The sequence below is a fragment of the Delphinapterus leucas genome, chromosome 8 (genome assembly GCF_059928025.1).
Source record: "Delphinapterus leucas isolate spDelLeu-1000000601 "Yukka" chromosome 8, BTC_Dleu_Yukka2, whole genome shotgun sequence".
Classification (NCBI taxonomy): domain Eukaryota; kingdom Metazoa; phylum Chordata; class Mammalia; order Artiodactyla; family Monodontidae; genus Delphinapterus; species Delphinapterus leucas.
Genome location: NC_143136.1, coordinates 74,725,285 through 74,753,036, shown reverse-complemented (window position 1 = coordinate 74,753,036; position 27,752 = coordinate 74,725,285). Strand labels below are relative to the sequence as shown.

The following is a 27,752-nucleotide window of genomic DNA, read 5'->3' as shown; positions in this document are numbered from 1 at the left end:
GGGAAGCAGTTTTCTCAGTGAAGTGATGCTCTGTGGAGTCAAGTGCATGGCAGCATTTTGGGGATTCTTTGGGAGAAGGGGGAATCTATGGAGGATACTAGGCATCTCCTTGAAATGGAGAGAGAGAGGGGCCAGTGAACTTGAAGGAAGAGCTAGGCAGAATGTCAGAGCTCTAGTCAAGCAAGCTGAGATGAAAGCAGAGTTCTAGTCCAAGTAGGAACATAGAGTGCAAGTCCAATATTGGGCAGGGACTCTAATGCTTGGTGTATGTGGCAGGAGAGACTGCAGCCTGGTAAACACCAGGGATTCCCTTGTCTAGGGAGGTAACAGTTTGTGGGCAGATTCTAATTCTGGAGGGCTGGGACTCCTCGTATATTGTCACGTGCCATCAGGATTAACTCAGGGACTGCTTAGGGCTCAGCCTGCAAGTTGAAGGTTGTCAGTAATTACAGCTGGCTGAGTGTACCTTGACCATCTCAGATAGAAACTAGTATGATCTCTCTTTGACATTAACCACTGACTAGCATTTCCAGGAAGACTTTGAGAATTGCTGGGAATATGGGAAAGAAACTCTGCTCGCTGGAGCATGGTATTGTTTTTACTTTTCATTTTAAAACTTTAAAAAGTGAAAACATTACTAATACTTATGGTATGTCCCAGCCTTGTATTTAAGAGTTGAAAGTAAAACTAATAAATGTATTTTCAATTTGGTGGGGCATTGTGTAGCATCTAACTTTATTTTTTTATATTATAAGAAATATTAGCAATGTGAGGATGTGGTTAGTTTTTGTTCGTTTGTTTTTAGTTAGTGTTTTACGTTTGAGTCTTGCTGCATGTTACCATGCTCCAGAATTTCAGAGACAAAAGGAACATTTTTTGACATTCATTGAAACCTTTTTGGTGAAAAATTTGTTTTAATGGTACTATTTAATTTTAATTTAAGTATGTATTGAATATTAACTATGTATTGAATCTTTTCTTGTTTAAACTCTTAAATATTTATTGAGTGCAGATTTCAATCAAACTGTGTAGAATATTGGAAGTGTCTTTCTCTATTACAGGGGCATTGATTAGCTCTACTGTCAGTTTATTTTCCCCCAGAGAGGGAGTTCTAAACAACCATGTTTTATTGGTGTGGAAAGTTTGACAACACGTGGCAGGGTAAAGGAAACTTCACATGAACCAGATTAACTATACATTTGTCATTGGGAGCCCCATAAGCATAATGGTGATGGTGGCAGCAAAAATAATCTTCCTTTCCTTCCCTCTATCTTTCCTCTCTGCTTCTTTCCTTCCTCTTTCCCATTTTAAAGCTTTAATTCTCCGCTCCCAGCTTTATTTAGGTATAATTGAAAAATAAAATTGTAAGATATTTAAAAGTATATAATGTGATGATTTGATATACATTGGGAATGTATTCCCTTCATTGATTTATAAAATTTTAAGTTTTTATTATCAAAGCTTGCAAACGTACATGAAGGAAAGTAGGATTTTGAACTGATGTGTACCATCTCCAGCTGTAACAATTATCAACTCACGGGTACTCTTATTTTATCTATTCCCTCCCTCCCTGTCCTTCACTCCCCTCTCTCTTTTTTTTTCTCCTAGAGCAGAGGTCAAATCCCTACCTGCCTCTTATTTTGTATGCGAGAATGGTTTTTATATTTTTAAATGGTTAAATTTTGTGGCACGAAATTACATAAAATTTAAATTTCAGTGTCCGTAAAATAGAGTTTTATTGGAACACAGCCATGCTAATTCATTTAGGTATTGCCAACAGCAGAGTTGAGTAGGTCAATAGAGATCGAATGGCCTTTACAGAAAAAGTGTGCCATCCTCACACCTAGAACATTTGAAAGCACATTTAACTGATAAGGATTATTCTTTATTTTTTAATAATTTAAAGCTACCATGCCATTATTATACCCAACTAAATTAAAGAGAATTTTCAATGTCATCTAATACACTGTCCATATTCAAATTTTATGAGTTGCAGATTGGCCAGCCAGAAGTTGAAGTATCATTGAAGGTTAGAGCAATGAAACAAAACTTTTTTATGCATGTGTCAGGAAATGGGTTGTTTTCTTTTACTTAGAAATGAACATTTTCAAATTAGATAATAGAATGCAGTTATCTATTTTCTAGTCTTTTGAACAGTATGAACAGTCATACTGAGTCATCACTAAGTTACAACTCAAGCTACTTTCTCAAAGTAGAATATCTTTTTTTCTTACTATGTCTAGTCTTTTTTTTCTTGGTCGTGTTCATCTTTCCAGAAGAACAAATCTGTTGGCTTTAAAAATATGGCTAGAGCATCTGGCATAGTATTTGATGTGTGTGGTTGCAATATTGACATAATTTCATTGATAACTACATTGTGTATAAACTTTCTGTTCGTGTTCTTTTTTATCTTGGAGATGTCAGATATTCTACTAGCTGTTCGCAGGTAGGTAGTGACATTAAAGGAAGAGCCCTATTAAACTGGTTCTCACAATATTTGCACCTCGGTCTTCTGCCTCATCATGTGATCTTGGCTGTAAGGATTCACAATATCTATTTTTTCACTTCTCTCAGGGTGATAAGGCTCTGCTAAATTGATGGGCATTAGCTGAATGCACAGACTATTGAATTATAAATTGATTACTTTAGACAACAAATGTTTTAGCACCTTCCTACATGCCTGGCACTGTTGTCCTTCCTGGAGGTAAATCAGTGGTGGTGATGGTTGCGGTGGGTAGAACTAAGTCCCTGCCCTTAATTTATTAATTCCTGGGAGAAACAAAACATCCATGTGGCTCACATGAGTCATCCATGACTCATGATTGCTGTTAAAAAAAAAAATTTCCAGCAGGGCAAACCTATTTAAATGACCAAATTAAGATCAGGATTTTGCTTATTTAGTACATAGCAAGTTCAAGGAAAAGCAATTGGATATTTTTTACTATAGTTTGAAACAATATCTGTTAAAGATATATTTGTAAATTGAATCTGAAAGGTTTGTTTTTGTAGTTACAAAGAGAATTAAATTCTTACTTTTCTTCCTGTTTTGCAGTTCAAGCCCCAAATTAAGTTTCTAAATAAACATTGAATCTGGGTTGCTCAGAGGTATTATTCTGAAAACTGAGGAACACTTATGATTTGGATAGCAAGTAAGAGACTATCTCAGACAAAAGGAGAGAGGGAAGGTAAACTTAGTAGAAGGAAATCTTTGTTGACAATAATAGCTTCATTCTCACAGTGCTTCCCAGTTTACAAATGCTTCCCTGTACGCTCTAACCTGATCATTTCAGTGGCAAAGAAGTTGGTGTTAACTCTGCTTTGCAGGTGAAGAAACAGGCTCTGATGGGTAAAGGGACATGTCCAGCATCAAGTCAGTCTGTGACTTGCTGTGTCCTGGACTCAGGTGTTCTGAGTCTCCAGGCGCAGTGCTCTCCCTGGGCTGAGAGCCTGCTTTTCTTGTTCATGTGATAGTACACATTCTTTTCAATCAGGACATTGGGCTCTGGTCAGACTGATTTGATAACAACTTGATAAGGTGTAGAATCTTCCCGTGATTAGAGACAGAAATCTGATAAGATACAGGACTCACTTGCAACAGATAAAGCTTCTCAAAAGGTTGTTTCCAGTTAGCATTCCCCAGCTGGTTCTTAGGACACGGTTCCATGTTATTTATTATGTAGCTCACACTCGGAATCACCCCGGGGGCAGGTGGAGCCATTCCAGTGGGTTTGTAAAAAGTTGTGTGCATGTACTCACACACAAATGAGGAGACGGGGCCTGGGAGATGGTCCTAGGTAAGTGAAAGGAATCGCTCACTTTTGCCAGTCCTTTTATGAGAGGTCGACTGTTTCCCATTGAAGGCTTTCTTTTCCTTCGTTATAGAATTCGACTCTCAGTTGGCTTATTTGACATTTTGGGATGGCAGCTTATAAAATTGGTAGAGCTGGAAGGAACCAGAGAGATCACGAAGTTCCACTCTGTGGCTCCAGCAGCGAGGAAACTGAAGCACAGGGCTTGGGACTGGCCCAGGTTTTTAGTCACAGGCAAAAGAAAAATAAATTGGACTGACTTAAGGAGAAAAAACCTTTTTGAGGGGACCTGAACAACAGGCAGCGATGCTGGGAAAGCTGCTGAAGATATACATAATGGCAGTATCCAAAGCCACAGGCGCGATCCTATCCCAGAACCGGTGCACCAAGGACGTTCATGCTGATTACCGCCCCTCGTGTCTCCGTCTGCCATCGCTGTTGACACCTCTGTCCCCACACCCCTAGTACGGGATGGTGCTGCTGTTCTTTGGCCTCCACCTTTGAATTCTCCGTGTCCGGCTCTCTGGGTCACTAGCTCTAGATGGAAGTCTGCGTGGGGAGCATCTGATTGGCGGAGTGGGGTTAGAGGTCCGTGTGCGGGGGACAGGTGGACTCTACCTCTTGCGAGGCTTCCGTGATGGGGAGAAGGGGGGATGCTGGGAAGCAAAAACAAGAAAACAAAACCCAGACAGTTATTTGTTACAGAAACACATCCAGTTAGTGGCTATCTGAGGCATTAGAACTTGGATCTTTTGACTTTTCTCAGTTTATAGCAAGTGTTGATTTCCTTGGTAGAAACTGGCAGAGGCTCCCCATTTTTTTTTTAAAACATCTTTATTGGGGTATAATTGCTTTACAATGGTGTGTTAGTTTCTGCTGTATAACAAAGTGAATCAGTTATACATATACTTATGTTCCCATATCTCTTCCCTCTTGCGTCTCCCTCCCTCCCACCCTCCCTATCCCACCCCTCCAGGCGGTCACAAAGCACCGGAGGCTCCCCGTTTTTAAAAGAAAATGAAGTCCTCTGGATGAAGACTTGGTGATTCTGATATTTCCAAACACTCTGTTATCCTGTCAATGCTGTTTTTCTTCCAGATTGAAAATCACTCCCCTGTCTTCCTATCCTTGATGGCACACAGAAAAGAATACCTTGCGCATCAGTGGTAAAACGTAAAGAGAGAAAGAAAGAGAAACAAAAAAGAGCAGGCAGTGTTCAGGAAGTGCAGAGATTAGAGATTAGTTGTCAACACATTTCAGGAAAAGCTTGCCAGATTGATGAGCAAGAAGCCATTCAGAACTAGAAAATATACAGAGCTTTCTTTTTGTTTTTATTTTTTAAGTATTTGGGGCAGTAGTGATATCTTTTAATTAAGGTACAAAGTGGTCTTGACTTTTCAGTACATTTTTTAACCTTTTAATAATAATAGTTAATGTTTATTGAGAACTATGATGTCAGAACAGACACTCCCTATCTCACTCCTCGACCTCTGTCAATCCCATTGTCATTTCCCCTGTATAGATGTGTGACTAGCACCTTAGATGAAGCAACTAGCGTGAGGTTTCACGGTTGGCTGAGATGTGGCTTGAACTTAAGTCCACACTCCTATGAACAAAGCCTTGCAGATCTTCCTGTAACATAAAAGAGAAAAAGAGGTATGTCTGGAGCACTAGGCTTGGTGATATTTTAGGAAAACTGCAGAGGAAAGAGAAAGGAAATGTGCTCAGAAATGGAGAGACTTTTTGGAACTTGCGACCTTTCCAAGTTGGACTGTAAACTTGCTCTTGTTCTCAGAGTCCTGGGGTAGCTGAGCCAATCCGTTTCAATCTGCTCCCCACAGTGATACTTAGCTCACTGACTGGCACATAGTAGGTGTTTAGTAAATATAATTGTTAAAGAAATAAATCTCAAGCATCCTCAGGTCAGTTATCTTGGGTTAAGATGCCATGCATTCCAGACGGCGCTCTCAGTAAAGAAAGACCCTTACCCTCAAAGGTGCTTATCAGTGACTTTGGTGCATCTCACAAACGACTAAGGAGGATGACCTGTGGCTTTAGGCCACATAAATGTATGGTCTGTAAAAGAGTCTCTATAGTGTGTCACGCTTCCTGACTTTTCAACTTCATTTCATTTAATTTTTGTCACATTGCTCCTTTTTCTTCCTTAAAAGTATAAAAACCTATTTTTGACTTGTACTAGAGAGAGAATTAATTGTTCCGCATGGGAGGGGAGGGGGTCTTTACCGTAAACTGATGTATAGACATTTTTACACATATGAGAGAAAATGAATACCCAAAGCATTCTGTTGTTTGAAGTTTAAATGTGGTTTTATTTTCATTCAAAATGTAGCTAGATTCCTAAGTATCTGAAAAGTAGAAACCTTATTCTTCGTTAGATTCATTTAAAACTTTTTCAAGAAAGGAAAGACCTGAGGGTATAGAAACTTTTATGTACTTAAATATGTCATGTTAAGGCACTTCACAGTGTTTCGTTTACACGGGGCCAGAGACCACAGATCCACGCTGATTGCTAATTATTCAGGTTGTAAATAGCTTATTCGAAAACTTAGGGAGAGACAAAAGAAAGATGAAGGAACAAAAGGCCTGCGATAATGAAAAGGATATTGTGAAGAGAAGGGCTGGGCAGAATTATGATGCAGGTCACATTCTGTGCCTGTATTTAATTGTACCTTTGTATTTAATCATAAAAATGATTACATGCTCAGGGCTAACAGGTGTCCCTTCCTGAGAACTGTAGTATGGATAAGTGACAGCAAATTACTCCAATTCATAAACTTTGAATATTATGCTTTTGAGTATCACCAGTCTATACTAGAAGACATTTCCTGCAAAAATGTACATCAGCCCAGGAAGATTTCTAAACCTAATTCTTGATCAGTATTGATATATATAAACTATAGATGACTGCTTTAAAGTATGAATGACAAAAAAATCACTTTGCAGACACTTTAATCAAATGTAGTTGTGCTAATACCATAGTCACATTTCTGATAGTTTATGCTTCATATAGGCTTTGGATATAACTGCACATTAGCAGTGATTAAAGTTTATAGGTTTTGGTCTTGCTATTAGGACTTAATCTTCCTTGCATTTTCTCTACTTCTTGCTTATCTTGACCACTTTTTCTAACTGCCCCGCCTTCCTTAACTCCCCAGGTTGTTGCTCTCCCTGCCCCCTATTTTCCCTTCTGTTGCCGTTATTGCAGTTTGTAATTGTCTTTAATTTGTTTTACTTGACTTTACCTGTCTTCCCCATTAGAATGTGGTTCCATAGAGCAGAGACCAGGGTTAGCTTATTTTCCCTACTCAGTGGGATCCCTAATGCCTATCATCATGCCTGGCTCATAATATGTCCTCAATCAATATTTGTCAAAGGGATATGCCACTTGCTGTTCTGATCATACATCAAGCCCTTGCTTGCTTTAACTTTATCACTAGCCTTTTTCTTTTGCTTGTACTTTGACCAAAAAGTTTGTGGTAGAAGACATCCTGTTTCTACTGTCTGCTGGGTAGCTAGGTAGAGAGGCCATAGTCCCTTGGTTCAGTGGAAACCACAGCTATAGTGGGAGTAGGGTTAGGGGTTAGGGGTTGTTCCTAGAATCTGTAAGACCTGAGCACATTTCCCATATTTGAACAATCTCTGACCTGGGATTGTGTTCTATAATTCATTCATTCATGCATTCATCAAATATCTGAATGTCTACCAGGTAGCAAATGCTATATTAGGCACTGGTAAAGCATAATTGAATAAGATGTCCTCTATCTTCTAGGAACATGTTATTAGAATCAAGGTGCCCTAGGCCTGAAACTATGTCTGTTTGGGTGTCTGTTGTAAATCCAGCTCCTAGCATAATAATCCCTGGCACATTTAAAAGCATGTAGTACATATTTGCTCAATAAATGAGTGAGTATTGAATGCAATTATTTAGAAAATAGTTTGTGCTGTAATAAGGATATGTACATAGTGCCATAGAAGCACAGAGGAGAGAAGGCTGTTGTGTCTGAGAGGAGTCAGGGAAGGTTTCATGAAAGAAAGATGAACATTTGAATAGTTTACCAGGAAGGGTAAGATGTTCCATGGAGTAGGGATACCATGAGCGAAAAGTAAGAGGTGTGAAAGAGCTGAGTTTTATTCGAGGATGAGCTCTTTGGTCAGCCTGGAGATTTAGGGTGAATGTAGGGGGTGGTGGGCATCGAGGCTATTATTAATTTCCTTATTCAGGTACCCTATGCACTAAATAGCTCTTGTGCCACAATTTAATCACCTACCACCATCTATTTATAGCATTTCTATAGGAAAATTAATTGTGTTCTGAATAGCCATCTTAGAATGCAGCCTCGAAGATAGAACCTGTTTGTAAGCTGGGACTGATGTTATTAGAAAATTGGCTACATTGCCTGTATAAGTTATCTGTTGCCACAATTCCACATAACAACCATAAAACCTAAGCAGCATGAAAACAATTAGGATTTATTGCTCATGCATTGGAGTGTTCATCTAGGTGCTTCTTCTGATCTTTTCTGGGGTTGGCTCAGCAATTCTTCTGGTCTCCGCTGAACTTGGACTCATGTTTGGAGGTTCAGCAGAGACTCACTGTCTGTCAGCTGATGTAGGATTGCCTGGGCTGGGATGACTGAGGCAATTCACCACAGGCCTCTCATTGCCCTCCTGGTACCAGCAGGCTAGCCTGGTTGTGTCATTTTCATGGCACTGGCAGAGCCTCCTTTTAAAATCACATCTACTAACGTTCCCTTGACCAAAACAATTTCACATGGCTGGGTCCAGAGGCAAAGTGGGAACCTACACTGTGAAGACTCTTGGCAATGGGCATGGATACAGGGAGGGGTGAAGAACTGGGACAATTTTTGCAGTAGAGTATGTGGCTCATAAAAGCTAATCAAATCAAGATTTCATTATAATTCTAGGTCTAATGGAAGAATATTATTTCTCATTTTATTTTTCTGACTTCCTTTACAAAGCACCTATCTTTTGGTCTTCACTAATCCCAATCTTTTTTTTAAACATGCTGGGCCAAAGAGAAATCAGAAATGAGGAAGAGATTGCAAGTAAAATCTTGAAAGAGAGAGGTAGCTATTGAAGAGTAGCCATTACATGCATTGTATAATTTCAGAGGCTCCCACCCAGCTCCTCTCTGTTTATAGGACACTGAAACCCAGAGGAATGCAGTGCATCACTTACATTCCCCCAACCAGGTTAGTGACTCACTCAAAACTTATTACCCAATCATCCCAAGCCCAGAGCTGTGTCTTGTAAGGTACATTCTCCCTAAACTGTTTCATGCGTCTCCCTGATCCCTTCCACTCCTCACACAAATAATCGTTTTTATAAATAAGTTAGTTTTAGGGGAAATTGCATTCTGTTATAATTTACGTGAAAAGTATGTTCTCATTTGACTTTTCCTTTTCAAGCTTACTCATCGTATGTACTTAAACCAGAATTTAGTAATCCCCTTACCCAAAGACACATGCACACACACACACACACACACACACACTCACACCCCTATTTTGCTCTGCCTCTACCTGCACTCTTCCCATGAGAAAGGAAAATTTTAAATATAATGGTTATATTAAATCAGCTTGGGTTTGGTGTGTTAGCCTTTGAATTACCTTTGCCAGACTGTTAAGAAGCTTCAGAGAGGTCATTGTGTCACTCAGTGTCAGTCAGAGACAATAAAGCACGCCCTGTGAATTTTGTGAGAAATGGGATTAAAGCTTTAGGGAGGTATTCTTTCACACTAGCATCCTTTTTCCCTCTGCTAGAAGTAACCACATGATTGCATAAGACCCAGGTCAGGGAGGTAGAAGGAAGTACTCTCAGCATTTCCACAGTGGCAGCTTTTTATTGATGATAAAGTTATGGATGGTGTTATTTTAATTAAGAACTAACTTTTTGCTAACAATTAAACTTTCTATATGGTTTCTGGGTCCATAGATTGGTCTGTGGCTATCTATGTAAATGGTCATTTAACAGTAGGCTGTATTAAAAGAAGATTGTATGTAGGATTTCAGAGCATCATGGAATTTTAGATCTGAAGGACCAGGAAAATGCCAGCTAATTTGTTACATAGGGTTTTTTCATATTTACTCATTCTTCATACCTTTTATACATTCAATGATTGTTTCTCTTTTTTTCAGCTATTTTGCATGTTAACTTTTGCCAAACTTTGAAACCCTCTGAGGAGAACTATATTGCTCTGTCCCCAAAATATTTATATTTGAGGCCTATCTTATAGAAAATTACATCTTAAAATGTTTTTCCCTTAAAATATCTCTCACCATCCTGGGTGCAAGGCCATTGCGGACTACGGCAAAACCCTTCTCTGCCACTACTGACCTTCATCTCTTTGGTGGGTAGATTTTATATTTTGTTTTTCTAAACAAGGGAAAACAGTTATAGTTCCACCTCCTATGTGCTTCCTCTCGTCTGAGTTGTAAGTTCAGTACGTGCACATATGTAAGATTTCAAGTGCAAAAGGAGAACAGAGTAGGAAACAGATTTTCACAGTCCCCGTCTGGGTCCTTGCGTAAGTGCCAACGTAAAGCTATTCACTGATCAGTGAATAGTATCATGTTGCCTGGCTCTAAGGCATTTGAAAATCCAAACTTAATAAGCAGATCAATTGGGTGGGGGAGTTGAGATTATTGTATGGCATTCCAATGACATGCAGTGTTGTCAAAACCTTTTTACTCCAGAAATAAAATTACAGGAGGCATATAGACACCTTTCAAAATGTCAGGAAAGGGAGTTGGTGGGGGGGGATTTAGTTAAGAATAGTGAAAACACACCACTTATCACAGGAAGCATGCACTGCGAGCATCTGGGTGTCTCAGGGTAAAGGGTGAATTTAATGTGGGTCGGGGAGGGGGAGGTCTGCCCTGAATCCAAGCAGGTAAATGAATTAAGCTGAATGTCTGCAAAGAGGGGACTTCTGGGTAGAGGTGTGAACTCCTGGGCCAAGAGGGAAGTCAAATTACTTAACTCCTCAATTTTTAGGAGCTTATAATAACTGTGTTTGTATTCCCCTTCAGAGCAAAGGGCAACTTGAGGGTTAAGTCTTGAGGGAATCATTCATATCCATTTCTATTTCTGTCCCACTTATTCAACTTATATATAAGGGCTAGTTTGGGTTTAAGTTAAGATTTTACACATTTCTGGGGTTTCCCTGCTCCCTTCAAATTTATTGCCACCAACTTACTGATGTCTGAAATTTGTTTTTGAGACAAAGCATTCCATTCTATAGTTAGAGATAATACTATAAATCTATAAGGACTATAAAATTTTATATAATTATGTAATATTTCTATAAATCTAGAAGACTATAAATAAACCTGTTTATTTAACACATCGAATGGAATTTGGCTAAACTTAACACTTACTGGGTACCTGCTCTGTGCCTGGTACTAATGAGGAAAGGAAAAGATGAACAAGTAAGACCCTGCCTTCCCATGACCAGGCTGAGGAGACATGGAAATCACATATATAGTAATTACAGTGGGATACTACTTCCAGGAGAACCGAGATCTCCCTGTATCTTTCTCACCACTGGGTTCCTTGCATTTGTTACAGTACCTGACTCATAACCAAAGCTTATTATTTTTTTTAAGTCGATGGGTACAGGGATGACTAGTATCATAAAGACTATAAAAATAGTATGTACAAGTTCCAGTGTTGGTGCAGAAGCTGGAATGAACAACTTGGCCTTGGAGGGATGCAGCACAGATAAGGAGAGTCTTCATGGGAGATATTGAATCAGCTCACGAGAGAGGAATAGGGCTTGTCCGGAGCTTCCAGAATGGTTTTCCAGCCAAAAGAATTAGTGTGGACAAAGGCAAGAAGGTGTGAAGTGACATGGACGTTCAGGGAGTTGTAAATAATTTAACAACCCCGTATGGTAGAATAAAGGCAGTAGAAGAATTTTGGCAGGTGAGGACCTTCACAAATAAGTAACATTTTTGATTCGAGTCAAGGCACATGCTGCTAGGTATCAGGATGGGCATGCAAAATAAGGACCAAAGGAAGTTGTTTCCACCTCACACTTTTTTTTTTTTTTTTTTTTTTTAATTTTTATTTATTTATTTTTGGCTGCTTTGGGTGTTCATTGCTACGCGTGGGACTTTGTCTAGTTGCAGCGAGTGGGGGCCACTCTTTGTTGCGGTGCGCAGGCTTCTCACCGCGGTGGCCTCTCCCGTTGCGGAGCACAGGCCCCAGGCACACAGGCCTCAGTAGTTGTGGCTCGCAGGCTCTAGAGCACAGTCTCAGCAGCCGTGGCTCACGGGCTGAGCTGCTCCGCGGCACGCGGGATCCTCCCGGACCAGGGCTCGAACCCGTGTCCCCTGCATTGGCAGGCGGACTCCCAACCACTGCGCCACCAGGGAAGCCCCCACCTCACACTTTTAACTGAGGTTTATCTTGTTTACCTTCAGAAGTATTGGGATTTGGAAGCTAATTAGGGAGGTATATCTTAGTACAGAAACAGTAGAGCTTGATGAACTAGACCAATACTGCTCCAATGAGATTTTATAATTTAGAAAGGTATTAAAAGAAAGATTTTGTATTTTCAAAAGTTAGAGTTTCATTACCAGATGATCATGTGAATAGATAATACCACTTTACAAAGGGATCTGTCATTTAATAAGTGGGCTTTCTGCCTGGTTCCTTTGAACAGTGACATCATATAAGATTTAAAATAGTTGATTTTCACATAACTTTCCAGAGAACCGTCCTGTGTGTAAATCAAGGCACACTTGGATGGGTGAGAGTTCCCCTACCATAGGAACATGACTTGGATTTCTTGTACTACCCGTAGGGTGTTTCATTATTACGTACATAAATTCACTAGGAAGATCGGGTGAGATGAGTACTTCCTTCAGTTTAGATGTGTAATCTCTTTAGTTTAAAGAGAAGATCTATAATGGAGTTTTTATTTTGTTTCTTTGGACTGTGAAGCATATTCCAATATTAAATGAGCCGTACGTGAATAAAAGTGAGTTTCTTAAACTTAACTTTAAATGTACCTACTGACCATTATCATCTTTAGGGTTGTGCTGAGTTGAAATTGATAGAAATGCTACCCTTCTTTCTTCCCACTTATAGTTCAGCTGCTGCTGCTGTTGTTTTCTTCTACTTTCATTCTATTAATTTTTGGATAAAATAACTCCTTATTTTGCATGTTGAGTTTTAACGTACGTTCTCCACTTGATAGAGGCTTTAATTTTGAGGGAAAAGTCCTTGGCTGATTGCGTTAGTTTAGCAGTTCTAGAATAAGATGTTTGCGGGGAGGGGTGGCAGAATCCTGTCATTGATTCTCTCTTTGTAACTGTGCCCTTTAGCTGGAACCGATTACCTGTGTAGTGCTTCTGGCCCTGTGCAGACTGAATCACAAGGAAGAAACTTTACATAAAACATTTGTACTAAATGTTTGGTATGCTGGCAACATAAATCAACAACAATATCCATTATAAATTCATCCCTTTATCAGTATTATCTTGATAGAACTGATCCCAACGTGTGGGAATTTGAACGCTGCTTCAATACATCTAGCCCTGGGTAATTAATTATTCAGGGCACAGAGAACCTGGCCCCTGTGCTGTAGAGTAATTCTTCCTGGTCAGCGTTAACTCCACTGGCAATAATAAATAGAAAAAGTCTCTAGTGATGCCAGTATTTTAAAGTGATTAATCATCTTTCCCCCCTTCGCCTCCCCCTTAGTTTTCTTTAACTAGGATTTTTCAGCAATAAATCTTTAACAATACAGGTAGGAATTGTTCTGTAATTAAATTTTGCCCTGCTTAATTTCTTACCTTTTATGTACAATTAAAAAAAGTGTTACATTTTAAGGGGCTCTGATCAAAATTCAAACCAAGAAAAATCCTTCTATAGAATACCGAGAGATTCTCTATGAAAGATTAAGCTCTTGATTTTGAATATTAGATAGAGCACATATTCATAAAAATGGCTCATCAGCACCAGTTGGGGTGTCAGATATTCTGAAGTTTTGAATTGCTTCACTTTCTTGCATACAGGTTGTCTGTATTAGGAAAAGTCTGACATACACATATGTTCCCAAACTGAGAGAATAATTACTTATTTCTTAACTTTCAAATAATTGATGTGAGCTCTGTAGGAAAGGGAGATTTTTCGTCCTTTTGTGGTACACAGAGTGCACTTGCAGAAATGGCAGGTAAATGCCTGACCGAGAACACCCATGTATTTTCAAATAATGCCCTATAGAGCTGACCAGCCATCATGTATATTCTGGGAGACAGGGACAGATGTGACATATCTGTTGTGACACACTTCTGTACCACCAGTCTGTGGCTCGAGGTGACTCCTGTCCCTCCTCTGATGCTTTCCCTTGCTGCAGGACAACACAACGACGCACGGATGAACCTTGCCATTGCTCTCACTGCTGCCAGGTATGGGGCTGCCACGGCCAATTACATGGAGGTCATGAGCTTGCTCAAGAAGACAGACCCCGAGACAGGGAAAGAGCGCGTGAGCGGTGCGCGGTGCAAGGATGTGCTCACAGGTATGCGAAGGCTCAGGCAGGGAGGGATTTCTTAGCATCGTGCCTTGTCTATATAAAGACTGAACGATAATTTTTCTGTCACTTCTCTTTTATTGAAGCGAGATTTCAGAGTCCTATTAATTATATTCCTTATTGTCAACAATGACTGGTTTCACGTGAAAATTTTCCCTTGTAGGACCTGGCAATTTTTCTTCTTTGTGTTAAACAATAATGATGATCATGATCATAATAAATGCCCACAAAATTCCCACAGCTATGAATGCATTCTGTTTTCTTTACAAAAACATGTTATTAAGAAAATTCACTCATGTGCCAAGTTTCAAAGTATCATTTAGGTGACATAAGCAGTGCGTTTACCTGTCGTTAAAGTCAATCACTTTAACTTTGGTGAGATTTTCATGCCCGTCCAGTTCTACGGCCGTGTGGGCGAAGTTTCAAAATTACATCATTTCCTTCAAAACCAGCACTGTGAAATATATCATCTCACAGCAACACTGCTCACACATTTGAGTTTTAAGGAGAAAGCGGCTAATTTACTCACTTTCTTCCTATTTGGCACTTTAATGCCGGGCATTTTGCAAACTAGAATGAGAGCTGAAATGAAAAAGTGACATGTTTTTCTTCCTGCGGTTTGGCCTTGGTTTCAATAAATTTACTCACATGCGAACCTTTTGTGTGGCTTCTCAATGACTCTGGTTGCCCGTGTCACTTAGTGTGGCATACAGTATAATCCACCATAGGTTAAGTTAAGAGATGAATTAATAATCCAAAGCGTCAGTGAGCAGAGAAACAAACGGGGTGTGTGATTGACGCTGCTTTCTTTCACAGGGGAGGAATTTGATGTAAGAGCCAAGTGTGTTATCAATGCCACGGGACCTTTCACAGACACTGTGCGCAAAATGGATGATAAGGATGCCGCAGCTATCTGCCAGCCCAGTGCTGGCGTCCACATCGTGATGCCTGGTTATTACAGGTACCTGTGTTCCCACTTGGCCATCGTCGTCAGAGAACGAGGGATGCAAGAAATGGTCTACATTTATTCTTGTAGCACACCTTTCTTACTAATAGATGGTCTAGCTCACTGTTCAAAATGAGAAAAAATGAGTAAAAAAAAAAAAAAAAAAAACTCTTCCAAGGCACAAAATACAAACCAGGCTTGTGTATTTCTTAGCTCTTATGGCAATACTCCTTTCTATGAGTTAGTGATTTGGTATCTATTTTTGTACTGTTTTCAGTATACTGATCGTCAAAGGCTAAGCCTTACTATTTTTGAATTTAAATTTTCATTAAAACCCTAAAAATAATTTTGCAAAAATGTCCATAAAGGACATTTTCATTAAGACACTAAAAAGTTAATTTTATAAAATACCCAGATTTGCTTATGAAGAATCTGAAAATGAGGACCATTCAAGTATTCTTGTTTATAACTTTTGAAATGTGTTTTGAAAAATACTATAGCAAGTAAAAATCGGTTATTATTTCTGATTTATCAAATTAACAAAGATAATCACAGGTAGAGAAATAGATAAAGATAGAGGTGAAATAAGAACAGCTATTAATTGAAAATCATTTAAAAGTTAGGTGATGGGCACATGAAAATGAGATTTTTGTGTGTGTTTGAATTTTTAATATTTTTTTATTTTTAATAAATTAGAAAAGAAACATTTATGTGATCCTAACTAAGAAATTGATAATTATTACCCCTCATGTACATTTCAAGACATCTGGGGAAAAATTCGCGTGTCTATGCTGAGTATGGAACATTTTTATTTCCACATGTGGTAAATCTAATAAGCAAACTAGTACATAATTCTGTGAAGTAATGATTTATGCTCAAGGTATTCATTAAGACATTATTTGTAGTTGAGAAATATTACAAACCACTTCAGTTTCTAACCTTAGGAGAATGGATAAGTAAATTATGGTGTACCTGCACAAGGGAGTATTATATGTTCATTAAAAATTATAATTATAAATAACATTCGTGTCCTAAGAAAACACTAGTGATACAATGTTAGTTTAGAATGGAGGATACAAGATTGTATGTGTAACACGATCTAAGCATTATATAAGTACATAGAAAAGAGATTAAAAGAAATATGTTAAATACCAGTGGTGATTATCTCTAGGTGATTTAATTATGGGCAAAAAGGTAATTTCTAGGTAATGTGTTTAGGATGAGAGCTATCTCTTCCATATTTTAATAACTTTCCATAAAAGATATATACATTTTTCATGTTTGATAAAACAGATGTACAGATCCATGATATTTCATTTAATATCTGCATTCTTCTAGAATGCTATCCTGCTATGTAATCGATGATACTGCCTTATTATCAGTTCTCCAGTAACTAAGTCTTCTTGAAGAGAGTCCAAGATATACCTAATTGTACCAAACACACTTCTAATGAGAAAGATATTACACTTCTACCAAGAGGAATATTAATGAAATTTCTTATCCACCAGCTTCCAAGGTTTCTTTGTCATTTTCTAAATGTCTACGTGTAATTGGTTGACAGTCATTAGTATTTTCACTTAGGACTGGAGAAACCAAGGTGCTTCCAGTCTCAATAATAAAAACTTATGCAGTGGTGCTTAATAGAGTTTTAAAAACTGCTAACAGAAGTTTAGTTCAAATGAAAAGGAGAGAAGTAAATATATGTACATGTTGCAAATGTTTCTTGTATATAGAGAAGCTTTCAAAAATAGTTCCAGACCCAATTATATACATTTATTTTGTGTTGGGTAAAAATATGCAAGGCCAGCTAGTTTGTAAGTTTTTTGGAGTTGTTTTTTTTAACATTTCATAGAGTACAGATGTAATACCTAAACTATAGACACACACATCACCATAATCCTTATATTTGTTTAGGTCTTACTAGATGCAACATATTTTCCCGTACATTCTGTTTCGTATCTTCTTCACTATTGTCGCATGATGTCAGAGGACACTTACTAGTATTCTGTATTATTCCCTGTGTTATTTCTGCCACTTAATAATGACGTTGTTTGGGACAAGCCATTTTATTCTGCAAACCTTAGTTTGCCTATCATTAAAATGGGAAGGCATTCTGCTGTTTCCAGTACATAGACAAAGACAGTATGAAGAGTAACTTCAGGTGATACCTTGGTAAAGAACTTCCTGGTTTGTTCATCACTTTACCTTTTGCTAACTCTGTGACTTTGGGAAGCTGCTCATTTCAGCGTCTGGCTCCTTATCTCACGATAGTACCTATATGTATACATTTTGACAATGATTCTTTATTTACTTTTTATCTGTTTTCTTGACTTCTATATCCCCAGCTCCTGGTATATTATCTGGTGCATAATAATGACCAGTAAATATTTTTTGAATGAATCCTGCTAACTTTTTTGTGATAACTTGCCCAAATTGAGATTGTTGCTTTTTTAATTAAAATTTTAATATAATACTTATAAGGGAATTTTAAATATATAGAGATTAAAATATAAAAACAAAATGTGATTCTTCATTTTACTGCCAAGATAACCCCTGTAGACAAAAATAAACAAAAATAATCACTATAGAAAAATAGAAAGACATAAAATGAAAAGTGAAAGCCTCCCTCTTCTCTTCATGCCCCCAACTTCAGTTTTTGATCACACTTCCGATTCCTTCCATAAAATTTTGTGTTTATATTTGCACAAATGTATATCCTTTTAAGTTTTTTTCATGAAGGAAGTCGTGCTACACATATGTCCTGTACTATGCTTTATAATATGCTAATAACAGAGCAGATAGGTGGTTTTTAAGAAATATAAATATATATCACCTGCATGTATAATAGTATTTTCAAAACAGAATACCTTTCTTAATCCTAAAAATTAGGCATTAGCTTCGGGCCCCTGCCCATAAGTCATGCAAGTGTTAGTCACAGCTGGGTCTATTTCAGTCTAAGATGCAGTAAGTGATCTCATTCTACTTTGGGAGAAATTAATATCTCCATCTTTAGCACCTTGAACTACAACCACTACACATCCTGTGGGAAACCTTAGAGGAGTGGTCTGGCAGCCCAGTTCCTGTTCAGGCTCTGTTTCAGATGAGTCCCTTGGTTTGAGATTACAGCCTGGGTTAAGCGTTTGGTCCCTCTTTCAGCACTGACCTTGAGCAGCTGTATCGCTGGCATCCCAGAGGGATGTTTTACTTTCCATATCAAGTCATTCTCTTGGGTGGGTTGGGGTCAGGAGATCTCAGCCTGAAATGGTTCTCTGGATTTCTCAATCTCATTCAACAATTATAACTCAAGGGTTCTACTAGGTCCTCAGAGATGAGTCAGACCTTCTCGTGCTGCCCTATAAACCAGCTGATAATAACTTAAGGCCTAGCATTTCAAGTAGAACCTGATCAGTCTGGCAATGCAATGAGTTCAGGAGCCACTGATTTATTGACTTTAGGTGGCTAAACGGAGAGTGAGGACCAGGTATGCAGTGTATCCTGCTGGGCTATTTTCAGGGTATCTTTATGGAATTTATTAAGCTTGTTATGACCCTGACATTCCACATGTGGAATTATCTTGTGCCATGGTAGCAGCTTTCTCTCTCTCTCTCTTTCTCTCATTCTGGATTGTTTTAATTTCATAAAACAACACACAGAAATCATTTACTTTTGAAGGCACTAAGCACATTAAGAAGGCATTAAGAGCAAATCTGGAATTTTCATCAGAGTTGTGGGTAGATGCTCTTACAAAAGCAGCAGCAATACACCAAATGACTGAAATACATGAAAATAATCATCTCCTCCTTTTAGCCTACAGATGCTTTTTATTGCTGACGAAAGGTCAATTTTTTTTCTATAACGTGTGTGCATACTGCTAGCTCCAACACTGATTGCTAAATAGTTAACAATAAATTGATTTCAGTTTAAGTAAGGGTACTTCAGGAAGGCAATGGTCTGCATGAGAAAAATGTTCATTAGATCTAATCCTAGACACACACGTAAATTAGCAGCCAGCTTTTCCTGCTGATGTCAAGTGAATTATACATACTGAGAAAAGACCTATGCCTCACTGCATTGTATATACCATCACTATAGCTGATAGCCATTTTCAAACTTTTGTGCCACCTTGCAGAATTAATCATTTGTAAGAAAACAAACTTTTCCCTAAGGGTGAGTTATGAATTAGGTAATTTAGAACCGATGAGAGGTATTTCCAAGTGGATTCTTAAATTTTTATACCATTCATTAATAGCTTTGGCTTCCCTCTGTGCTTGTTGATTTTATGTTTGACACATATGTCTTCACTTAAGCAGTTGATTCTTTACAGGTTCCAGTTATGTGTGTGTTGGTAACCATCACATTCACCCTTTAAACTGCTTTTTTTTGCACTGAAAGATTTTGAAGGATTCAGTAGTTGTGCTTTTCTAACAGCATTTCATGTCTCAGTTGCTGAATATTATAATTTTATGCTGATGTTGATCAAGTTCATTGAGTTAGACACATAATATGATATCCGGTCCATAAAATGATGATATATAAAATATACCAACATGGAATTTGTTCCTTAAATATTAGAATATGGAATTTATCCTTTTGTTTCAATATAGCACTATTTACCAAATTAAAAGTTTGAACTCATGAGTTAATTTCTAATCACAAAGTGACTTATTTAATCTAAGGGCATATCAACCCAGGATCAAATTCGGTGCTTACAAAACATATTTTAACTAGTTTCTTTTAAGATCTTTAGAGAGTTTTATGGCAAATACAAAGAAAAAAAATATAGGCATACAGAGACTGAAAATACTCGATATTTGTAGTTTTCAATGTATTTTTAAAAAGTAAAATTATTTCCTGTAAGTAACCCTGAGTGAAGATGAGATCTTAGCTGAAGGTTTAAATGATTGACACACTTCTGTGGTGCTTTTTACATGTGCTAAATAGAATAACTGAGGCCTACTCTCTCCTGTGTCTCATGTAGGCTACAGATAGTGATCTCTTTCTGCAAGGCTGCGTGGACATGGCAGGCATTTCATGGGGCTGATGGGTCTTTGCAAAGAAATATTAGTACTCTTTATGGTTTAAATGAAGAAGATACATGAGTTAAGCTGACTGTAGGTTTCTTTTTCATAAAAAAGCCAGTTTTGTTTTGCTCTTAAACAGTATTTAGACTCTCATCCTTATACATCTGAATCTGAGTTTCATTTTTTGTTTTTAATTTTAAGGGAATGATAAGCATAAATAGTTGACCGTATGTCCCTTAAAATATGTGAGTTTAAGAGGGATTTCTTGAAACCAAATAGAATTATATTTCCTATTCAAGAAATGTTATTAATAGAAGCTAAAAATATATTCACAGAAAATACCTTTAACATTGGCTCCTTATGAGAGGTCAGTCAAATTGAGACAGCTCTCTGAAGATCAGTAGCGTTCAGCTGTCTGAAAGGGACACTTGCAGTTTCCTTCTACTGCTTTAGCAGGACCGCCACAATTTTAGAATGGTTCATGGATACATTAAAACAAGAGTTTCTAATGATTTAATAATATAGCTGAACAGATTTTGTTAACGTTTATTGACACTTGCCTGTTCTTTCAAGTGTGTTTCACAATTTGGTCTTAGACTACTAAGTAGGTATTAGAAAAATTCTTGATTAATATTTTTGAAGGTTTTACATAGTCTGTCAGAAGAGGTGTCCCTGAACCTTGATTGAGCAACATTGTACACCAGCATCTTCTGCCTATTTAAAGATTTTCATTGCTAAGATATTACTCTACTTTTTGACCTTATATCCCAGTACACTGTTATTTAGGTAGTAGTAGAAAACTGAGCCCTTTTCTCATGGATGCGCTTCTTGAGATTTCTGTAAAATTGAAATAAAGTAAGAAATCTCATATTTGGTGAAGTGGTACAAACTTATTCAGGCACAGCGGAGTAGAGAACTTTTTGATTACATTTTAGTTTCTAGAAAGTTAGACCCTTCACTTTTCTCATGTACTTCTGAGACCTTAAACTGAAAGACATGCCAGATGTCAAATGTCCCAGGAAAGTACTTTTCATAGACTTGAAAAAAGGTTGAAGAGCTATCCTTCATTGACCATCATGAAAGAAATTATAGACATTTATCCTGCTGACAGACATTATCTGATGTGAATGGTCCAAGGGATATAAAAACCCAAACAACTGGAAATTGAAGTCCACTTACTTAATTTACCTTGCATTACTCAGTGGGGGGGCCTGAGTTCTGCTGTGGAATATTATTATTATTATCACACTTGCCCCATTCCTTTTGTGTTACCAGAATTATTTTTTCCTTTAGGAATTTCTAGATTAGGGTAGTGGCAATAAAAGTAACAGTTCATGTGTTTCTTGTTTGTTTATATGAGAATTAGGGAATAAAATAGTTTTTAGAATGCAGATTAAGAGCAAACTTCGGCTAATTTCAGAAATATATGACCCTTCTTTTTATCCCAGCCCAGAGAGCATGGGACTCCTTGACCCAGCGACCAGTGATGGGCGAGTTATTTTCTTCTTACCCTGGCAAAAGATGACTATCGCTGGCACTACCGACACTCCAACTGACGTCACACACCATCCTATTCCTTCCGAAGAAGACATCAACTTCATTTTGAATGAAGTGCGTAACTACTTGAGTTGTGACGTTGAAGGTAACTTACGAAGTTTACCCTCCCACTTTTATATCTCCCAAACCATTCCAGCTCTCACTGGGTAATTGCCATGTGTCCAGTCTGACTCATCTTCACACCTGGCCGCCTCTAACTCTTATGTGCTGACCACTTCTTCTAGAAGGTTTATGAGGGCCAAATTATAACACAATAGGAAGAAGTTGCCTTTTTTCCCTCTACTTTCCACATCCACATGAAACACATACCGTCCTTTTCTGGTCCTTTCTAATGGCAAGATTGGAGTGCTATTACGGGAGCTCTAAACACCCTTGCTCTTCCAGAAGAGTATGAAATGTTTGCATCACTATTTAATTTCTAGAGCTTGGGAAGATCTGATTTACAGATCTAGGATATCCATATGGAAATAATTAATCAGAGAAATGAGAGGATAGAGGTTTATGTATTCTAAGAAATTTAGTAAGCTAAATTTAGTTATTATGTGGAAACTGGAGTATTAACAGTGGATTTAGCTAAGAAGAATAAGTATACTTGTTTTAATTGAAAAAGCCAAAGTTTACTTCTTTCCAGTGCTAACCTGAGCATGGTTTCTTTTAACCTGGATATCATAGTACCTTCTTTTTTTTTTTTTGCGGTACACGGGCCTCTCACTGCTGTGGCCTCTCCCGTTGCGGAGCACAGGCTCCAGACGCGCAGGCTCAGCGGCCATGGCTCAAGGGCCCAGCCGCTCCGCAGCATGTGTGATCTTCCCGGACCAGGGCACGAACCCGTGTCCCCTGCATCGGCAGGCGGACTCTCAACCACTGCGCCACCAGGGAAGCCCCATAGTACCTTCTTTTAACTTGGATGCCATAGCATTTTCTCCAGTGGACATAGATGGTATAATGTATTTTTTTTTAATCCGTGCTAGTTTCAGAAGTTTCCCAACATTATTTCCTATCTAATAGCCTCATCGTCCGACTAGTCACCCAGCCTAGAAATGGCATGCTTATCTTTGCTGATCCTTCTCTTTCCACATCCAGTTCAACTCCCATGAATGCTCACTCTGAAGTATCCTGTAAATCCCCTCTCACTTTCATTACTCTGGGTCACACCTGTGTCACTTTTCACTTAGAGTTGCATTGGCCCCCGTAACTTGCTTCCATATGTTAGGTCTCTGTCCCCACCCAGTCTGGTCCTTCCACCAGAACTCTCTAAAACACAGTTCTGATCATCACTTCCCTGCACAAAAATATCCCTTTGATAACTCATCATTAACTTCAGGAAAAATTTTAAACTATCTCATATGGAACCTAAGGCTTTCCACAACTTGTCTTTGCAGGTTTATATTCAGCTACTCCACTTATGTGCATTCAGTAGTTTAATCATATTACATTTCTTACTATTTCCAAATCAGGTCATGTACTTTTAAACCTTCATGCCTTGTTTACTTAGGTTGAAGTCTTGCTCTGGGATGTCTTTTCCCCCAACTTCTCATTTTGGCAAAATACTATTTATACTTCAGAAGCCAGATATCTTTCGTAGTCCCCTAGAATGCTGGTCTAGTATATCACAGCATTATACAATAGGTAATAGTCTAAGATATATTCTTACTTGGAGCTCCTTACAGGTAAGGATTCTTTATTCAGTTACAAAGCTTGTTATATATCTGGTATGCCACTCATGATTGTTTTAAATCAAAATGAATTAGTAATAGGTGCTTTCAGCGTTTTTGATGCTGGTAGCAATTTGAAAATCTTTCTATATTAAGGTAGAAAGTTTAAGATTTTTGAAAATAGTCTTCATCTGTTTATATCAGGAATCTCCTATAATGTTGGCTTCAATGGAGGACATGCAAAGACACAATTTTTGTCTTAAGGTGACTCAGTAGCATCTGAGTCCTTTTTCCCTAAAGAATTTTTTTCATTATGTGATCACACATTTACAAACAAACAAACTGCTTTAAAAAATGATTTAGGGGATTCTCCTAGTTTAATTGATTGATCCATACTGTATAGTTTCAGTTTCTTCTAATTTCAAATAATGGATGTAATTTCATTTTGAGTAGATTCTCTTTGGATAGCTATAATAATAGTATAAATGTATTAAATGCATGCAATTGAAATCTGTGTGGCTAAATTTATACTCTTTCACACACACACGCAACACTCAAACATAGTTGTTTAAGAAATAGTCATGCCCTGTTTAATATCCATACTTAAGTACTCAAAAATGCATTTCAATTTCAGCTTTTTTTTCCACCTTTTGCAAAGTAGGAGGAGCTTCATCTGGGTATGATTTGTATTGATTATTGTTAATGAATCTTGCTTCATTTCACATTTACCTGGGTATGATATTTGTTAAAAGTGGGTTTATATAGGGCCATAAGAACAGGAAGTTTAGATTGTTAGAGCAAGAAATAAAATTAATTCAAGAGCAGAGAGCTATAGTTGACAGTTTCCAAATTCTTAAAGTTCAAATGCACTAACGAGAAATCTAACTGCTTATACGGGATGTGCTGGGAACAGGTGTAGGTTCCAAAAGGCTGCTGTGTCCATATCGTGGGTGGGGATTTCCATCAGTGAAATGAGCCTTGGACTGGAACAGAGACTGAGCCTGTACCCATCACTTTTATTCTGCTTTTTAATAGGTAGGAGACTTGGTAATACCTGCTGGGACCTACTCGGTCTGTAGAGGTCTTTTCGGTTAACATACCTTTTGGTAGTCAGGTTAATTGGTGAAACTAACAAAGAGTTTTTGTCAGTTTTGATTTTTGGTAAAAGTGGATTGAAATTAATATGTGAACACTGTAAATCAGGCTTTTCCTCTGGTGCTCTCGGGACTCTTGAGATTACAAATTCTCCAGGTAGCAAATATCCAGGGTAAAAGCAGAAGTGACAGCTCTTTCATGTACTTCATTTATTTCCCTGTGCTCACCCTCTATCACACCTTTCTTACTTATCAACTTATCCTTTGAATCAGCAATGATTCTTTATGGTTTCTTTTCATTCTTATTTCTACTGGACTGAAGGCCTCAGAGTATATGAGGAATTACCCTCAGTCTTGGTAGAGTGCTAGTTAGCTAGAGTATGTCTATATCTAAAGTAAAGACATTCAAATTTGTATTTTTTCCAAGGAATTTAAGTGAAACCCAATACTCTCTCCTATACTGATGAAATGTGAAAGAGAAACTCGGCCTCAGGCACCATTCAGTTTTTTTGACTACATGCTGTTGCTACACATATTTTAATCTTTCCATTTGTCTGCAGTGGGTTATGCATGCTTTATTTTTTAAAACTCTACTGTTATTGAGCACTTTTTATGCTACACACTCTGCTAAGCATATTGCTTATTTATCTCTGATTCCTCGTAACAACCTTGTTAGTTTTATTTTGTAATTCCCATTTTGTAGATGAAGAAACTGAGGCCCAGTGACTTTGTTTCCTTCCCATAGCTCATTCATGTTGGAGCCATGATATTGAATGCAAGTCAGTCTAGCTCTAATACTTGTGCTTCTAAATATTATGCAGTATTCCAATTGGTAGTCCCGGGTTTGTCGCGTGATGTGATATTATATCCACTAGGGAGTGGATTAAGCCTCTCAGTTCATTTCATGGAAGCTGCCAGACACCTTCAAAATGATAGTGACCTTTGCTCTCGACTGGCCTTATTTGGATTTGAATGTTAAAGTAGAGGAGGTTTCATTCCTCATAACCAATTCCTTGGGCCAAGCAGTCTTCGCTACAGATTTAAAAAAGAAAAAATTTGTGTAGATCCTAGAGGAAATACTTTTGAAATGGTTTGTATTCACCAGGGTTGAAACAATCATTTTAAAAGGATTTATTAAGTGGATGAATGAGTAAAATTCTGACAAGAGTTTCTGAGCCTCCCCAAATGGCTATATTCTTGAGAAGAAAAAAAGTGTCAAATCTTAACACTCCATGCTGTTCGCAGCGGCTGCCACACTTCTGCAAAATGCATCGGAACAATTCTGAAAAGCATTTTGCCTGTTGGGAATAAGACCATGTCTTCTTTTACGATTTAGAAAGCTTTCCATTCACAGGCTGAATTTTCTAGATTACTTGTTTGTTCTCTTCTGAAACGGGTAATTGATAGTTGTGCAGTGTGTATTGGGTTAGGAAGAAAAATGATCTTTTGAAAAATGTATCATTAAGTCCGCTGTGTAGAGGTTAATCAGAAGGACGCAGTGGCGAAACTAAGCTGTGACTTAAAGGGATTGAGGAAGACAGAAGATTTGCAGATTGCTTTATCCATGTAGTTTTTCTGGAGTGCTTCTCTAAGCAGCTTCTCTAGTTGTACACAGGTTTTCACATATGCAATTAGTAGTGTTTATAGATTGCCTGTTATTCAATTAACAACGGAGCTGGCCATATCAACTCACTGCAGACCTGCCTTTTCACTGCCAGAGATTGTACCAGGGTTATCAACTTACACAGGCTTGGATGTCTTCCAGCTGTTTAATTATAGTGTCACGCGCTTTGCTTTTTCTAGTTTCATTAGTTTATAAATGTAATATGGTATCTTATTTCTGTGATTAACACTTCATTTCTGCAGGTTAAACATGCTGGTAGAGAAGGTATTGATTTCTGACACTGTTTCCCCTGTGTTCACGTAGATATTTTCACATGCTTTTCATTGATTTTTTGAAAGTGGCAAACAGGAGAAAGAGCACCCCAAAATGTATGGCTAAATAACTGATGGGAAGCAAAAGTGCACATTTAGCTTCTAATTGTTACTTCCTGTGGGCTCCATTTTCTATTAACTTAAAACCAACACTTGTCTTGCCAAGTTTTTAAGAATAAAAATATTAATTATCATTGGAAACAATTACACAGCACTTAGTCTTTTCAACCAGCTGTGGAAAATGTCTATTCAACTTTACTATTTATATTTTATTCTTTATATATTTTATACACTAAAACCTGAGTGAATTATTTATCAGGGTAGTAATAAAAATAATTCTTAAACATGATGGTAGAAGGACTATTTTATTTCCTTACTATCCTTCTGAAAATATCGACAAGTACTTTTATACATTCTGGAGTACTCATGGGATTTTTAACATCTGGGCAGTTGGCACTTAAAAATCAGAGTGGCATGGATTTATATACACTACCAAATGTAAAATAGATAGCTAGTGGGAAGCAGCTGCATAGCACAGGGAGATCAGCTCAGAGCTTTGTGACCCCCTAGAGGGGTGGGATAGGGAGGGTGGGAGGGAGACACAAGAGGGAGGGGATATGGACATATATGTATACATATAGCTGATTCACTTTGTTATACAGCAGAAACTAACACAACATTGTAAAGCAATTATACTCCAATACAGATGTTAAACAAAAAAAAAAATCAACTGGGTGAGCCACTCTCATAAGTGGTGTTTAATGAGAATTTTTCTCAATTTTAATAGTAGTGTTGTTTCCTGTCATCTTGTTTTATTAAAGTGTTCAGTTGTTTTAAAAGAGGATATCCAATTGTTTAAATATATAGTCATTAGAAACCTTAAGTCTAGCATGTTGACTCAGAGGCCAAAATATTATTGCTTTTGATTTTGTAATGTCAGCTCTTGTTTGATATAAAAAGTTCAGAGAATGTTTTAATATGCCATTTCATATTTATTGATCACAATACATGACTCCTACTTGATACAGTATTTGAGGTACTGAGAAATACTAGAATTGATATTGCCAAAGACTTTCAACATGGTGAGGACGATGCAACAGTAATGCCGTCTTGTTTAGCTATCCTGACGGTACGAGGACCAGGAAAATCA

The 27,752-nt window shown here is 37.9% G+C and overlaps 1 protein-coding gene across 6 annotated transcripts in view; it reads left to right on the top strand.

Annotated features, from left to right (window-relative positions):
- GPD2 (glycerol-3-phosphate dehydrogenase 2) overlaps positions 1-27,752 on the top strand; it is a 134,073-nt gene that overhangs the window by 85,296 nt on the left and 21,025 nt on the right. For all 6 annotated transcript variants that reach the window (XM_022569760.3, XM_089916808.1, XM_022569761.3 and 3 more), the window contains 3 exons: positions 14,218-14,382; positions 15,211-15,355; positions 21,810-22,003. In XM_022569760.3, the coding sequence (XP_022425468.1) occupies positions 14,218-14,382; positions 15,211-15,355; positions 21,810-22,003 (504 nt within the window). The remainder of the gene's footprint in view (positions 1-14,217; positions 14,383-15,210; positions 15,356-21,809; positions 22,004-27,752) is intronic.